This window comes from Pseudopodoces humilis, chromosome 27 (genome assembly GCF_049639895.1).
Source record: "Pseudopodoces humilis isolate 2021_Gansu_Grassland_sample_001 chromosome 27, ASM4963989v1, whole genome shotgun sequence".
Taxonomy (NCBI): domain Eukaryota; kingdom Metazoa; phylum Chordata; class Aves; order Passeriformes; family Paridae; genus Pseudopodoces; species Pseudopodoces humilis.
Window position 1 is genome coordinate 6292407 of NC_142226.1, and position 16454 is coordinate 6308860.

General features: G+C 47.4%; 1 protein-coding gene across 5 annotated transcripts in view; it reads left to right on the top strand.

Annotated features, from left to right (window-relative positions):
- Positions 1-16454, top strand: part of PHACTR4 (phosphatase and actin regulator 4) — a 64278-nt gene that overhangs the window by 25310 nt on the left and 22514 nt on the right. For 3 of the 5 annotated variants that reach the window (XM_014258502.2, XM_014258503.2, XM_088067446.1), the window contains exon 2: positions 228-274. The exons of 1 other annotated variant lie outside the window; for it this stretch is intronic. In XM_014258502.2, the coding sequence (XP_014113977.2) occupies positions 259-274 (16 nt within the window). In that variant the 5' untranslated portion in view covers positions 228-258. Of the gene's footprint in view, positions 1-227; positions 275-2414; positions 2514-16454 lie in introns of all 5 variants that reach the window. One more of the 5 variants, XM_014258506.2, reaches the window with a different exon arrangement.

Genomic DNA, 16454 nt, shown 5'->3' on the forward strand with positions numbered 1-16454 from the left:
TTTTCTTTCTATCACAGCATGTGTGTCATTAGAAGCTTCTGATGTCTTCAAAGAGGGGTGACAATGTCACACTCTTTCTACTTTGGGGCAGGATTTCTGCTCTAGGTTTCCTCCACACTGGTTTTGTGTAGACTGAGCAGAGCTGATAGAGAAATAAAACTAAATCTGAGCTTTCTCCACACTTGGAATTTTAATTTGTGTGTTGACTTTGTTTCCTGTTTTTGTAGGAATTTCTCCGGACACTAGTGTTCAAGAGAAATGGAAGAGAACGCCGGTGAGTACGGTCTTAGACATCATGCCACAGATTATGGACCTGACCTGTCCTCCTTGGTTAAGCTTCATAAAGAACTTGATTCCTTTAAACTTGGTGTCTTCATTTCAAATGTAGAAGGTGATTAGAAAATAGTTTGGCAGATGCATCAGCTGTACTTGTGGTGTGGACCAGATCTGACTGAAGCTCTGTACATATGGAAGATCTTTTTTGGAATCTCCCATCTGTGAAACCTGGAATACTGGTCTTCTGGCTATCCCAAAAAATTCTATTCTTGAAAACAAGTAACATCCCCTTTCTTAATAAGGAAGAGGCCAGGAGCAATGAGCTGGTTTGAACAAGGCACATGCCAAGGCATAAAGGAGGACTAGCTCCTGGTTGTTCCTGTTCTGTGTTTATTGCTTTAGGCTGCTCTGTGTTGCAGAAGATACAGATTTTTTTTTTAATTAATTTTTTTTTAAATTAAAATATAAATCTCGTGCTTTAGGCAGTGTGTAGCGCTTGCCCTGAAGCAAGCAAATTCATTGCTGGTAGGTTTCACTGATGCAAGGATATAGTTATAACTAAACCTCACAGATTTTTGGCTTAGAGATTGCCTTGAAGAGCTCTTCCATCTGTTTGCCTAAAATGGCTACAAGAAAGGAGTTAAATTCCCATTTTTTCCCTGCCATTGACATGAGATTTGGATGAAAGCTCTTGCCTGCACCGTGGGAAACCAGTATCCATGCAGCATATTGACCTCACATCTTCTGGGCTGTGATGCTGCAGTCGGTGATTTCTAACTCATACATAATATTTCTAGGTTATTCTATGCAGTGAGGTGATGCCATTTTAAACACTTTGGGAATGGTTGTACTTGTCAGCAGGGCAGTGTGCTTGGTGAGGCAAACAAAGGCTGGTTTTTGGCTTCACATAGAGCTGGTGTGTTGGAGCCCAGTGGCTGGATCACCTGCAAGCCAAGAGCTCCTGCATAGAAGTGTAATGTGCTTGTAGTCCTGGTGCTAAGAGCTGCTGTGCCCCTCTCTTTGTCAGGCTGTAAGGTGCACATTTAATCTGTGGTTATTGCTTTCCCTTCTGATTTGCTTGTGGCAAACTAATTGCAAATGATGACCTGTGGAGGAGGTGGAAGGTGAAGTGAGCACTGGCAGCTGAGGCTGGAGCAGTGCCTGTGGAGGTGGCAGCTCCTAGTCAGGGCTGTTTTTCAGTCTCTAGAGCTCAAATTACTGGGATGGCTTTGAGCAACATCAAGGCCAGGTTGGATGAGGCTCTGAGCAACCTGGTGTAGTGGAAGGTGTCCCTGCCCACAGCAGGGGGGGGAAGAAGATATTCAAGGTCCCTCCCATCCCCAACCATTCCTTGCTTGGTGAGCTCTCCTTATTCATCAGGAGTCAGCCTGTGCTGGGGCTGCCACCAGCCACCTCTGTTCACATCACAAAACTTTGTGTCCCTTTTCATGTGCAGTTGAGCCCCATTTTTTTGGCTAAATCAGTGAAACGCAGAGCTGGAGCCTTTTGAGGGTTCTGAGAGTCCCTCTTTTGATGACTGCTGGTGGCCTGGGAGGTGAAAAGCTCTACGTTCTGTTTGCATTTTGACAACTTAAGTAAAGTTACTTCCCCTTTCCCTCTGAAGAACTTGAACATGCCTGTTTAGAATGGAGTGTCCATACTGGATCTTGGCATGTGCAGACACCCTCCCCAGCTGGTCGTGAAGCTTTACGTGTTACCTCCTTCATACTGGGAGCCAGGAGCCTGTATTAAAGACAGAACAAACAGATGGATCTTTTATTATAATTTCCTTAAAATTCCTTTGCTTTTATGGATATTCATTCTCCAAGTGCTGCAAAGCTCAGGACTGCTGGGTTGATCCCAGAGATGAGGTAAGATGGAGCTGAGCTGAAGTCCCAGTCTGTGCCCTTTGTTCCTTTCAAGCCTGGTGCCTTGGATGCATTGGTGTCTTTGCTGGTTGGATATTAACTGCTCTCACAGTGCTGCATGGCTGGTGTGCTTGGAATGGCCACTGGGAGTGCACAGAGAAGTGTAAATCCTTTAGAGCTGTCAGGCTTCGCCAGCCATGGGTGGGTGGGGGAGCCTTCCTTGGCTGACTGCGCTGGCTAATTAAAAATGAAATTTGCTGTTGTCTTCAGATTTTAATTCATGCTCATCCGTGAGGACGAGTGGAAGCCAGGTCTCCAGGCAGCTGCAGTGAAGTTTCAGAACTGTCCATACATGGTATTCTAGAACAGGTATGCAGCTTAAAATTTGCTCACAGCCCTGCCTTGAGTTAAGAATAGAGAAGAGTACACAGAAACTTTGGCAAACTTAGGGAAATGGCCCTGAGTAAGTGACTGTAGGTTGAGTTGCCACATGTGGCCTTAAACTGAAGGAGGGTGGGTTTGGATCGGATATTAGGAAGAAATTCTTCCCTGTAAGGGACTGGAATGGATTTCCCAGAGAAGCTGTGGTTGCCCCATCCCTGGAAGCATTTCAGGCCACTTTAGATGGGGCTTCGAGCAACCTGGTCTAATGGAAGATGTTCATGCCCATGGTATGGGGTGGAATTGGATGAGCTGTGAGGTCCCTTCCAACCCAAACCATTCTGGGATTCTATGATTTTACATCAGTTCTCTGCAGTAAATTTGGGGGTGGGGGGGTGTGTCACAGCCAGGGCAGCCTCACATGTCTTGGCTTTTCACTAATGTTGGACTTAAAGCTGGATTCTTTCCCTGTAGGCTGTGCCTGCGTCACTGGCCTTTGCTTTAGGATTGTAGGAATTGCTGAGGTTGCAGTGGCGTTGAGATGGAGGAGGTTCTGAAGTGGGGGAGCCTGCACTGTTCTGTGAGGAGATGGGAGGTGGTGCTGGTTGTTGCAGTGATGCCAGCCCCACATGGTCCCTGCTGGAGGGACAGTGCTGCCCTGGAGAAGCCAGTGGGAGGATGGAGATTGTGGGGGGAGAATAAATGAAATCTAAATATACACATGCTGCCAGGCCAAGCTTCCTCAAGCTTCCCACCTACACAAGTGATCTGTTGAAGGGAAATGTCTCTGGGATGCCTTGTCCCTTCTTCAGATCCTTCCGGTGGTGAAGGATCACACTATTTTTGCTGTTCATCTACTGCCTGTGCTGTCACTACCCAAGCCGCCTCCCAAAGACCACTCACTCACCTTACCATGATCTGAGCTAGGTCTGGAGCTTTTTCTGCGTTAAAGGATTGTGTTCTATCTAGTATTTAATCTGTCTGCAAGTCTGGGAGATCTAAAAAGCAAAATACTGCAGTGGAAGCTTTGTGATTGGCAGAACAAGTCTCACCTTAAGCCCATGGTTCCTTGAAAGCTCTGCTGCTGTGGTGGATCGACGTCAGGTGAGAGCAGACCTGCAGTTCACTTGCCTGGGAATGAGCAATCATTAATGAACAGGTTCAGAGGGAGCATGGGATGCCTTTTCATGCAAAGTGTTTGCTCTTGTATCCTTTGACCTCCTGTACTTTGCACTCTGAGTTCCTGCCTATGCTCACACACTTCCTCTGTAGGTATTCTGATAGGAACCTTTAAGTCCCTAAAAGGTCTAAATCTCTGTGGGACAACTGTAAAACATTTGAAGAAATTAGTGAAGTAGCCTTTGCACACACTGGCTGTTACCCAAAGCTGATTTTTTAGAAAGCTTCTGAAATACTAAGTTTATGGATGCTTTAAGAATCTTCTGCAGCTACTGCTTTACTCCATGCTGACTTTCACCCCCTTTGACTTTCATCTTCTTTATCTCCTGCTGTGCTACTTTTTTCCCAGTTCTTTTATTCCTAAAAATAGGAAATACTCTTCAAGTCCTTCACCTTTGCAAACAAAGAAGTAATTTGTTTTAGCATCTAAGCTGACTCCTGGGTTACATGCCTCAGAAATAAACCAGTGTGATATGAATCTGCTGCTTCTGGAGATTTGGACTCCAAATATAGTCTGAGTGGAGGAAAGGGCTGAAAACGTGAATACTTGGTTCTTATCCCACCAGCTCTGCTGCATTTTCCCAGCAGGATACATGGCTGTCTGCCTGATTCCCATCTTTATCCCCAAAAATCAGAGCTATACCTCCAGATGCTCAGAGATTATAAACCATTATGGGAACCATTATAGAATCATTGGATAGTTTGGGCTGGGAGGGCCATGGGTACACACCTTCCACTATCCCAGGTTGCTCCAAGCCATGTCCACCTAGCCTTGGACACTTGCAGGGATGGAGCAGCCACAGCTTCTCTGGGCAACTGGTGCCAGGGCTCACAGGGAAGAATTCTTTCCCAAGATCTCATCCATGCCTGCCCTCTGGCAGTGAGAAGCCATTCCCCTTTGTCCTGTCACTCGATGCCTTGTCCCCAGTCCCTCTCCAGCTCTCCTGGAGCCCCTTCAGGCACTTGGAAGGGGCTCTGAGGTCTCTGTTGAAGCCAGGCTGTCAGTGCCAGCGGTGTGTGCTGAGTTTGATGTGCAGAGCACTGCAGGGTTGGGAGCTTTGCTGTCACCATCTCAGCTCTGCTGGAGAAGAACAGTTGCTGCTAAGTAGCCAGTGGCAATCTCTTCATAACGTCTGTTCTGGAACAAAAGAATGAGTTTTTCTTCCAGGAAGACAGAAGCTGTGATTTCACTCAGATGCTGCATGTTGTGCTTGCAGCAGTAACACAGCTCTGTGTGACACACCAGAAGAACCAAAGTGGCCAGAGCGCCTGAGATCAAGTCCTTAATTGCAGTTGATGTGCGCTGACTTACAAGCAAGTAGAAAGGCAAATTCCTGCTGTTCCATAGGCAGGTTACCAGAGATGGTAACTGATCTCAGCGGAAAGCATTTGACTTTTAAACAAGGTGCAGCATAGAGGACTTCCTTACCTACCTGAAAGCATTACTGTAGAGAAGTTGAGTGCACTTGAGGGGTTAGCAAAAATACTTTGGGACATTATCCTGACAGCCTTTTGTTCTTAAATTTGTTCTAATTCTTAGTGTAATTAACGTACTGAGCGCTGTCAGGGTGCTTGGGGCACTTGATGGCATGTCAGAGCTGTTTTTCTGCCTGCTGTATTTGCAAGTGGTTCCGCTGAGCCATCCATCCAGTTAGCGTGGCACTTCTGAAAATTAATACCCAATAATTCCTCCCCAAACAATTTGAGAAGGTGTCTGAACTCTTGCTGCCTTTCCCTCCTGAGCTACAAGCCAGATGTTTTACAGAGATTATTTGCTGACCTGCCAGAGACCTTGTAATTCTGTGACACCCCATTTTGAGTGACTTTTGAAGTTAAGTGGTCTTGTAGTTTGTTCCCATATCTCTGACTGGGGGAAAGCAGAGGTTAATTCTGCTGGTTTTGTGGTTTCCTGGCTCACCTTCGGATGTGCTGGGGTGGAGATGCTTCGGTCTCCAGGCTGGCTGGGACAAGATAGTGGCAAAGGCTGATGTTGAGTGAGAAATGTCATTTGCTGAAGTGCTTCATGACAGAATTGAACAATCTTATTCCTTGTGTGAAGAAATAAGACCTTGTAGGACATGTGGTCAATCCTCTGGGTAATCCGGGGTGAGTTGCTGTGAAACAGTGAGTGTGGAGTTCCTGGGGCTCAGTAAGTAGGGCATGGAGCAGGGCAGCAGGTTTCCAGAGTTTCTAGTTTTCTTTTTTAACTTATTGGTCCTTAAATTCACCTTGCTCCTGGAACACTGCCTGTGAATTCTGTCCAGGGATTTTAGTAGTTGATTTTATTAGGGCTGGGAGTAGAAGAGAAGCCTGCCTGGAACCAGAGACAAGCAGGTTTAGTATAAATGTGATTTTTTTGTTATTACTGTTTCTTCACACAGGAGCAATGTGTCCAGGCTGAGTGGCAAACCTGGCCTTTTAAAAACAAAATACTGAATGTTCTCATTATCTCGCTGCCTTTGTGAGCTGTAAATAGTGTTAGCTGAGTTGTTGGCTTGACAAAGCTACTCCCAGGCCCTCAGGCTGGTCCTGAGATGCAGTCCCAGTGTGAACATTTGGATGTTGTCACTGCTGACATCACCACTTTATCTGCTTGGTTCTCCTTTGTCTTGGAAAGGAGCCCTGGCTCTGATTGCTGAAGGTGTCTTTTGTCTCCTGAAAGAAACAAGAAACCAGAGATAGGAGCTGGCTTTTTTACAGGTTGGTCTGTGTGGATGAATGGATAACCATGACTTGCTTTAGGAGAGCATGGCTCTTCAACCCAGCATGGGTTTGTCTCGTTTTGTGAAGCAGAGCTTTCAAGATTTCAAAAGGATTTAGTGTCTGAGTTATGATAAATTTGTATTCCCTGGCACATGAAGAATAACATTTATAGGAGTTGCTAAATTCCCAGTACAGATCTGTTCAGCCTGAGGGGGTGCTCAGGCTGTGCGGGTTCTGAGCTGAGCTTTGCAGATGCAGGCTCTGCCAGGGATCCTGGTGCCTATTAGAGCTAGTCTTAAGGCTGTGTAAGGTAGAGCTTTGTACATTGGACTAACTCAGCTGTGCAGTTTCGTTACCACAGAATCCTTCAGGATGGAAAAGCTCACCATGATCCTCAAGTCCAGCTGTTCCCGCAGCACTGCCAAGGCCACGACTAACCCTTGTTCTCAAGTGCCACATCCACATGGCTTTTAAATCCCTGCAGAGACGGGGACTCTACCACGAGCCTGGGCAGCCTGTGCCAGGGGCTGACAGCCCTTTGATGAAGGATTTTCCCCAAAATCCAATATAAACCTTCTGTGGCACAGCTTGACACTGTTTCCTCCCGTCCTGTCCCCTGTTCCTTGTGAACAGAGCCTGACTGGCTGCACCCTCCTCTCGGGAAGCTGGAGAGAGCAAAAAGGTCCCCCCGAGCCTCCTTCTCTGCAGGCTCCCCCAGCCGCTGCTCTGCAGCCTTTCCGGGCTCTTTCCGGGCTCTTTCCGGGCTCTTTCCGGGCTCTTTCCGGGCTCTTTCCGGGCTCTTTCCGGGCTCTTTCCGGGCTCTTTCCGGGCTCTTTCCGGGCTCTTTCCGGGCTCTTTCCGGGCTCTTTCCGGGCTCTTTCCGGGCTCTTTCCGGGCTCTTTCCGGGCTCTTTCCGGGCTCTTTCCGGGCTCTTTCCGGGCTCTTTCCGGGCTCTTTCCGGGCTCTTTCCGGGCTCTTTCCGGGCTCTTTCCGGGCTCTGCACGCCGAGCTCGGCCCCGAGCCCCGCAGCGCTGCGCGGGGGCCGCCAGAGGGCGCGCGGGACTGGCCGGGGCCGGGCTCGGACGGGTGCGGGACACGGGGGGGTCACACGGGACCGGGGGACACGGGGGGACACGGGGGGACACACGGGACCGGGGGACACGGGGGGGGACACGGGGGGACACGGGGGGGACACGGGGGGGACACGGGACCGGGGGACACGGGCACAGCACACGGGCAATGGCTTCCCGCTGCCAGAGGGCAGGGATGGTTGGGATGTTGGGAAGGAATCCTTCCCTGTGAGGGTGGTGATGTCCTGGCACTGCTTGCCCGGAGAAGCTGTGGCTGCTCCATCCCTGGCACTGTCCAAGGCCAGGTTGGACATGGCTTGGAGCAACCTGGGATAGTGGGCAGTGTCAGGGAGTGGAATGAGATGAGTTTGAAGGTCCCTTTCAACTCAAGCCATTCTAGAATTTTGTGAATTGCATTTCTGTAGGAGATTTCCCCCCTCTCCTCCCTCCCCTTTTCTGGGGGGTAAAAGAGACAAATGGTGACGGTGCAGCCAAGCAGTGGCTGTGGACATTGGCTTTCTTAGGCAGTGCAGTGGGATCCGACTGGGCACCACGTCAGGCTCAGTGCCAGCATAACAACACTGGCCTAATTGCTATAGCACAGCCTCCCACTGCACTTGAAAGGTAGAATTTAATAGTGTTCTGCACTCCATGAAAAGTCCCCTATAAAAATCCGTCCTGGTTCCCGTGCTCTGTTCCCCCACATGGGCAGAAGCAGCTCTGTGTTTGCTTTGTGTCCTTTCCCTTTCCTTCCCCAGCCCCACTGCACTTGAGGGACTCGTTTCCAAGGCAAGCTGAGCTAAGTAATGGCTTGGCAAGGAAAATCTCCCCTGGAGGCTCTGTGGTGATCCCAGCTGGCTGTAGCTATGCTCTTAGAGAGCAGATCAACCCCCTCTCCCCAGAAAGGCAGAGTTAAGCAGGGATCTGGGGCTGAACCTTGATCTTTGAGAGGACTGTAACCAGCCTTTGTCCTGTTTTTTGTTGAAATTCAACCACAATGATGAAAAACCTGCCCTTCCCCCCCCCTCCAGCTCTTTGGTCTTACCATTAAATCTTGGAAACTGAGTTGGTGATTAGTAAAGTAAACAGGATCCCTTCCTGCAGGGAAGGCAGGGCTTTGTTCAGCCCAAGCATCGTAGGTTGCAGGGGTTAAGTTACATTTTGCTTTGGGAGAGGAAAAGAAAATCTCTCCAAGTAATTAACTTGAGATGCTGATGCTAATGAAGGGGCTTTTAAGGCTGGGACTGTGGTGGGATGATGGGAATCCTCTGCTGAATCAATGACATTACGGCTGTAGGAGTGATTCTGCAATTATTAGGTTGAAATGATGTTGAACATGAAGTTAATCCTGTTATCTCTCAGATACTGAGCAAACTGAGTGCTCTGGATAACTCTAATGGGATTATGTGAGTCAGTCTGGCACCCTTGCTCTGTTCAGGGCTTTTTCTTATGTTCCTTTTCAGGGTAAATTATTGATCAGGCTTCCTAGAGGTGGTGTCTGGGGCAGTGTGTTGCAGCAGTACTGGGTTACTTTTTTTTAAAATGAATTTGGTGCTGTTGCTTCCTGAAGCCATTCACTCCTCTATAGCAAGGATCCCTTAAAGAAACTCCATGCCTAAATGTTGAGGAAAAGAACTGATGAATAAGGACAAGTTTACAAGGAGACTTCCCTGTGTCACACTTTCCTGGCATCGAGGATCTGCCATTGAGAGAGATGATGCCATTCTGTGATGGAGACTATTTTGGGCTGTCATACTTGCAGAGAATAATTACTTCTGGTTGGAAAATCATATTTTGCATCCATGATAGCTTGTGGTGATTGTTCTAAACACAAGTAGTTGGTGGGGTGCTTAAAAGGGATTATCTCAAGCTTGGTTTTAAGCAGTTGGATGAATTGCAAGGTAACCATTGTCAGAAAAACCCAGGAATTAAAATGATCCTGTAAGGAGGATGGAAGAGCCATAGTGCACGTTCAGTCTTTGGCTGTGGTCATTACAGGGGTTATTTTCCTGTTGGGCACAGCTCTCCAGGCTGTCCTGGCCTGACTTCCATGCAGGGTTTGAACGAGCTGGAGCAGTGTTGGTGCCAGCTCAAGCTCCAACAGTGGTTTCAGCAGCACAAAACACAGTGACTCGAGACGACCACGTACAATGGAGAGGTGAAGCCCTACATCCCAGTGAGAACTAGAATTTGGGTTTCAAACTCATGGAAAATGTGTTTCTCTGCTAATTTACCACTAAACCAGGCCTCTTGGAGTACAGAAGTGATACTTATAACACCCACTAAATGAGCAGATGTTTTTGTGCCAAACCAGAAATTTCCATAAATACAGGAAAGTTCTGTTGTTAAAGGATCAGTCAGCTTTTAGTTTCCAAGCTTTGATTCTCTCTTTTTTTTTTTTTTAAGGGCTGATCTTGTTAAAAACTGCAGGTTTTTTGGTGAGGTTTTATTTTTATTCTTTCCTGTTTCCTTGAGGAAGGTGAGAATTGTTTTGGAAGATCCAAGGAGCTCATATACTGCAGAAACAGGCTTCAGGGTTGCTAATGCCAGAGTATCTGGGCTGTCTCAAAGAAGACACCCAGAGGATGTGGGGGCTGGTGTAGCTGAGGGGCCACCTGGGATTTTGGACCAGTTTAAGTGCCCAGAGGCCAGCCAGCCCTGCTGTTGATAAGGTGACAGGTTTAGATGGCATAGCACTAGCCTGTAATTCTAGGGACCTCAGGGGATAATTCTCACAGCAAAGGAGTCAGCACTTTCTACAAGCTTTTTGACATGGGAATTCAGCAGAAGAAAAAATTCCTGATTTCAAAGGAAATGAACTTTTGGGTTGTTTTCAAACCCAAAGTGCACAGAGAAACAGTTTAATATTTGTGTTTATACACCATAATTTTTGCATGCCACACACTTGCTCTAAGGTATCCTTGCTATAAATCTGGAAGCATATTCTTCTGCGTATTGGAGCCACTTTTCATTCCTGGAATATGGAGGAGGCACAGACCTTTGATAAATTAGTTGAGATGTTTTCCACTGATTTTCTCAGTGACTTATCTTTGAATTTCTTCTATATCTTGCTCATTATTCCTGCAAGCTGAAAACCTTTGAACTTGAGTTTTGGTGCTGCTCAGTCTGACATATTCTGGATTTTGAGGAGGTAGATTTTGGTGGATACCACAGTGGGGAGTTTTTACTGATACCTGTAAGAACTTTCTCCCTAGTCAGCAGCGTTCTGTTTTTGAGCATTAGGAAGTGCCTCACAGAGCCATGGGATGTAGAGTGGAGCTCTTTGGCTGCCTGATCTCTGCCATCACATCATTCTTTGTTCCCAGCCTGTATCTCAAGGTGTTTAACTCAGGTGTGAGGTTCTCAAAGACTGCCCTGGGCAGGAACGGGGTGAATTCTCCTCTGTCCATCCTTCTGGTGTGTGGTTATCCGGATCTGAGTGAAGGTGGGACTGCAGCTCCCGTTAGGCTGGCTGGGAGCTTGCTAGCTGACATACTTGAAATAGTCCTGTCGTATAATTCTGCAGAATTTTTCTAGGAGGGCGAGTAAATATTTGAGGAGCTCATTCTTGCTGAGCTCTGGGCCGTTCCAGCAGGAGGGTTTGAGCTGCTGTTTGAGCCCCTCCTTGATGGTGATGGTGGCTGTGCTGGGCTGTGCTCACAGCTCTTGCTGCCCTGCTTTAATTCATTGTATTTGGTTCTGGTCTTCACAGTGTAAGACAGACAAGAAGCTGCTGGGGAGGGCCATAGAGGTAAGTGGCCTGGAGCATCTCTCTGGTGAGCAGAGACTGCAGGAGCTGAGCCTGGTTAGTCTGGAGAAGAGAAGGCTGAGAGGGGATCCTATCAATGTACAACCTGGGACAGTGGGAGGTGGTCCTGCCCAGGGCAGGGGATTGGGACTAGATGATCTCTGAGGTCCATTCCAACCCCTTAACATTCTGTGAGTCCATGAAGTATTTCTGAGGAGTATCAGAGTGGTGCCCGGGGACAGGACAAGGAGCCACAGCCATAAACTAAAACACAAGTTCCACCTCAACATGAGGAAAAACTTCTTTCCCTGAGGGTGGCAGAGCCCTGGAGCAGCTGCCCAGGGAGAGGCTGGAGTCTCCCTCTCTGGATCCGTGCCAAACCCACCTGGACGTGTTCCTGTGCCACCTGCTCCAGGTGACCCTGCCTGGGCAGGCAGCTGGACTGGGACATCTCCAGAGGTCCCTTCCAGCCCCAACTCTTCTGTGATTCTGTGAACTGAACCCCATTTCCTGCTGGCAGCAGTGCCTGTGGCAGTGCTCCAACAGCAGCCCCATGTCCAGCCCTGCCAAGACAGGGGAGAGGGGAGCATTATTTGAGTCTTGCAAACGATCTTCAGCTACTGTTTTGGTGTGGTGCTGCTTACGCCTAAATAAGGCTGCTGCCGGTGCTCTACAGACACAGGATGAAGGGAATGAGATGAAATGAGGAATCTGGGAATGTGTGAAGGGTTATTTCTGCAAGAGGGGGACCAACTCAGGGAGAAATAGCTTTCTACAAGGTTAGGATTAGCTGTACCTTCAGAACTGTTGGTGTTATCTCATCTCTTGACGTTTCCTTTAATTATATGAAACGACCTTGACACTGTAAACAATTTCCATGGCATTGTCCCTGCACTGTGTGAGTCAGTGTGATGCGTAAACAGCGTTTGGTTTGGGGGACCCAAGGTCTGTATGGTTTGGGACACAGTCATCCTGTCTGATTTTTGTGCCTTCTTCCTGGATGGCTCTTGGTGCCTGTGGCTGCCACCACCTTGTTTTCCCAAGTTCTCTTGGTACTGGCAAAAACCAGGAGCATCTGGGATTGGGATTTCAGGATAACCCTAAGGGGACAAGGTGGAGTCCTCTTATTTTGTTTTCAGCCCCTTTGGGCTTCCATAATTCTCTCCCCAGTTCCAAAGGGGAAGAACAGGATGTTACACAGCACAACCCCAGCACTGCTTTATTCACATTAGCAGCAATGTTGTACTCGTCATGTTCCCATCTTCAGCCTTGCTGCTGCTCAGAGATACCTTGGTGGTTGAGCAAGGGTCAGTATTTGGAGTTGAGGTTCACTCTGTGTCGTGCTGATGGCTCTTGTCTGGGTGTGACCTGAGGTCTGGCCATGCCACTGTTTAGGGTGGCCCATGGTAGATCTATGAAACGTGATTTGGGCAGATGCTCTTCACAAGCGTTATCTTGTTCTTTAAATAGAGAATAAAGCGTGTATCAACATGAATCACAGAGTTGATAAACTGGAATGGTTCCTCTTGGAGTTGTCTTCTTGTATTGGGCAAATATTTATCCACATTGTTTCCAAAGGCATATTTGTGCAATAGAAGGAGGTCAGACCTGTAATTACCTGTTAGATTTACTCTGGCAGAAATGGCTTATAAAAACACAGTACAATTGAAAGGAAGCTTTTAAACCTTCTCTCTGTGTGTGAACCTAAAGCTGTGGTTTAAGATTTCAAATTTTATGAGACCTTTCAGTTGCAAGGGTACAAAAAGTATTTTCTTTGCTAAATTTAAGTGCCCCAACTGAAACTGATCCACCCTTTCTTTTAATTCCTGAATTGTGGCAGGGAATTTGGGTTTCTCTTCCAACTGTATCTGCAGGAGATGATCAGAAGCTGAGGTTGTGTGCCAGACTTGCCTTGCATTTTAATCAGGAGTTCCTCGCCTAGTCAATAATTAAAGCAGAGCAGGTGCGGTGGGGAAATTGGGTGTTCCCCAAAAACTAAACCAAGGCGCTTTTGTAAGTCTCCCTGAGCAGAGCCAGGCAAGTGAGGGGCGGTAGGATACCCTGGCACTGCCTGTCTTGTGCAGTAATTTGGAAAAAAATGTTACTTCAGACTGGAGAGCTGGAGGTGTTGAAGGATAATTTGGATTATTGGTGCGGTGCAGCTGCTGCAAGCCCATTGGGTTGGCAGAGCAAAGGTGTTTTTGCTGCAGTTTCAGCTTTGGGTATGAAGAGCAAATGCATTTACTGAGACTTTTGTGAAAGGCTTAAAAGAGGAAACAACTTCTACAGAGAAATCTTGCTGCCTTTTTCAGTTACTTTGTGGGCAGAGAGGCTTGCAGCTGAAGTTTGACATCTTGAAGGATTAGAGGTAGGAAGAGAAATTTGGGATCATGATTCTGTGAACCTTGACCTATACACTGAAGACTAATTTAGGTTTAAATATAGGTTTAATTGCAATTTAATCTGAATTTAGAGGTTTCATGTTTACTGATATTCTTGCTGTTAGCTTGCAGTTTCCAGTGTTATGCTTAAGAGTTTGTCCCATTGGTTTTATAAGTGGCATAGATGTACTTTGCTGGAGGACTTGTTTATGTTGGATAATGTCTGCACAAAGCTGTAAAGTCTTACGAGTTATGTTTGTCCTGTAAAGCGGTTTGTGATGGATGTAACTGTGCAGCAGCCACTTGCCTGGGAAGAGCACTGTGTGCTGTGCTGGGCCAGCCCTAAAAGCTCGTGCTGGACAGTGCTTTGGAAGGGGGGAAATATATTTTGACTTTTTCATCCCTGTGTTTTGAAGTGGCGAGCCTCAGGTGATGTCAGTTTATACATTTTTCTCTGAGTATCTTGAGTTTTTGCTACAGGAGAGGGTTAAACAAGAGTTAAGCTAAATGCCATTCCTGTTTCTTCTCTAAACAATGCAATAATTAATGTAATTTTCTCCTCCATGTTTTTGTTTAATGTGTTCCTAATAATGTAACTGGAAGTGGCAGATGGGTATCCTGCCTCTTAATGCTTCCCTGTTGGGAACATGCTGATGCTTTTCTAATGCCTGATGCTTTGCTGGAATGTATCCTATATGTGTGCTTCCTTTGGCTTCTGACCAGACTTTCTTTTAATGCTGCTTCAAGGTGCTCCAAAAAGTTGTTCATCAGCTTTGGAGTTTCCCTTGCCTCGAGATGGCAAAGCCATGAATCAACATAGTGATCAAATTAGGGTTAGTCAAGTTAGCCAAGATGTGACTGAATCTTTAATTTTGTCAAGATGACATTCCTCAGCATTCCCTCACTAGTAAACAAGAAAATACTTGGCCTGTTTTGTAATTGCAGGGAGTGGTGAGGAGGTATTGATGGTGAGACTTTTCTAGTTCTGGCTAAAACTTGCTTCCAATGGAAGTTGTATTTCCCCTGGTAAACAAGGCTGGGGGATATTTTTGCCTTAAACTCCTCTGGGCCCAAAGCCCCGTTTAATTTACAATTTTTTAAGCCCATTCCCTGTGACAATGAAGTGATTCCTTGTGTTACAGCCACCTGCTGTGGCCACAGGGCTTTCCAGGAGCATGGCCTCACCTTCCCAAAGGTGGGGCTGGAAGCGCTGTCAGTCAGCTCCTTGGCACAGCAGCCTCTTCCTCTGGCTGTGCTCCATCGTGGTCAACATCTGGACTGCTGTGGGACACGGCATGCTCACCTTCCCTGACACCAGCACACAGCTGGTGGCATCAAGTCCCTGGCGTGCTGGACCCGCTGCCCTTTGCTGTCTGAGGTGGAGCACTGTGCTGACTAACTGGTGGGGACTCTGGAGTGCTCTGGGAAATAGGAGTTTCCCTCTTGGAAAGGAAGTGTGAAGGAAGTCATGTGGGGTAGGAGCAGTTAGTTCCCATTTGTCTCATCTGAACCATCAAAGTCTGCAGGACCCAAACAATGTGATGCCAGCTGCCTTATAAATAACCCATTTTCCACTTCCAGACCAGCTTTTCATTCCATGTGAGGAGAAAGGAAGAGCGTCACATTGTGTTCATTTTTTCAGGGTGACTCCTTGGCGTCTGCTGCCTGTCCCCCCTGCTCTGCTGCCCTCGTTAGTGGCTCCTCCAGCACGCTCGGCGTCGGAGCCCAGAAAGGTTCATCTCTCTAGGCAGCCAGAGCTGTTAGGTGTGCATATAAGATTTTTCTCATGTTCTTGTTCTTCCAAAGCTGAAAACAAACACTGTGGTGAAACCAAGCTGATTAGATGGCTGGAACACCTCTCCTGTGAGGAAAGGCTGAGGGAGCTGAGCTTGTTCAGAGAGAAGGAGGAGAGAAGCTCTGGGATGACCCAATTGTGGCCTTTCAGTACCTGAAGCAGAGGTGGAGAGAGACCATTTACAAGGGCCTGGAGTGACAGGACAAGGGACAGTGGCTTCAAAGTGACAGAGAGTAGAGTTGGATGGGATACGGGGGAGAACTGCTTCCCTGTGAGAGTGGTGAGGGGGTGGAATGGATTTCCCAGAGAGGCTGTGACTGCCTCTCCCTGGAAGTGTTCCACCAGGCCAGGTTAGACAGGGCTTGGAGTAAACTGCTCGAGTGGAAGGTCTCCCTGCCCATGGCAGGGGGTGGAATGAGATAGACTTTAAGGTCCCTTCCAACCCAAACCATTCCATGATTCGATGAAACACATCCAGAGTTGTGGTGCTGCCGCTTTTTCCTCCTAGTGAGGTGGTCCCTGCGTGAGGATTTCGGAGGTGCATCTCCCGCAGTGGAAGAGCCTCAGGGGCCCTGTAGCTCCTGCTGACTCTCTGGTGATGAGCTCTGAAGGAAAACGCCCAGTATCGCTGGTTTTAAATAGCTCCACTGGCAGGGATGGGATAATGCCAGAGTCCTTTTTAATGTTCTTGTGGCTGAATCATGGAACACAAATGTTTGAGTCACCGTGGGTGAATGTAGCATTTCATGTCGGTGTGAACTGAAATGTGAACAACACTGGCTTTATTGGAGGAGTTAATATTGGGCTCATTATGGCTTTCATTAGATTTTAAAGGGAAACAATCCAGAAGAGTTTCTTTTACAATGTATATAAACAGATTATTAACATGGAAATGCCAGGGGTTTAATGGGATGCTGGGCTGGATGGAGAGGAAATGAAACTTCGGAAGAAGGCCATGTACCCCATGTTTGAGTGTTTACTGCCTGTCTTTTTTTATTTCAGATATCTGCCTCTCCTTAAATCACAGAAAAATTACATGTAACTGGCGGTTCT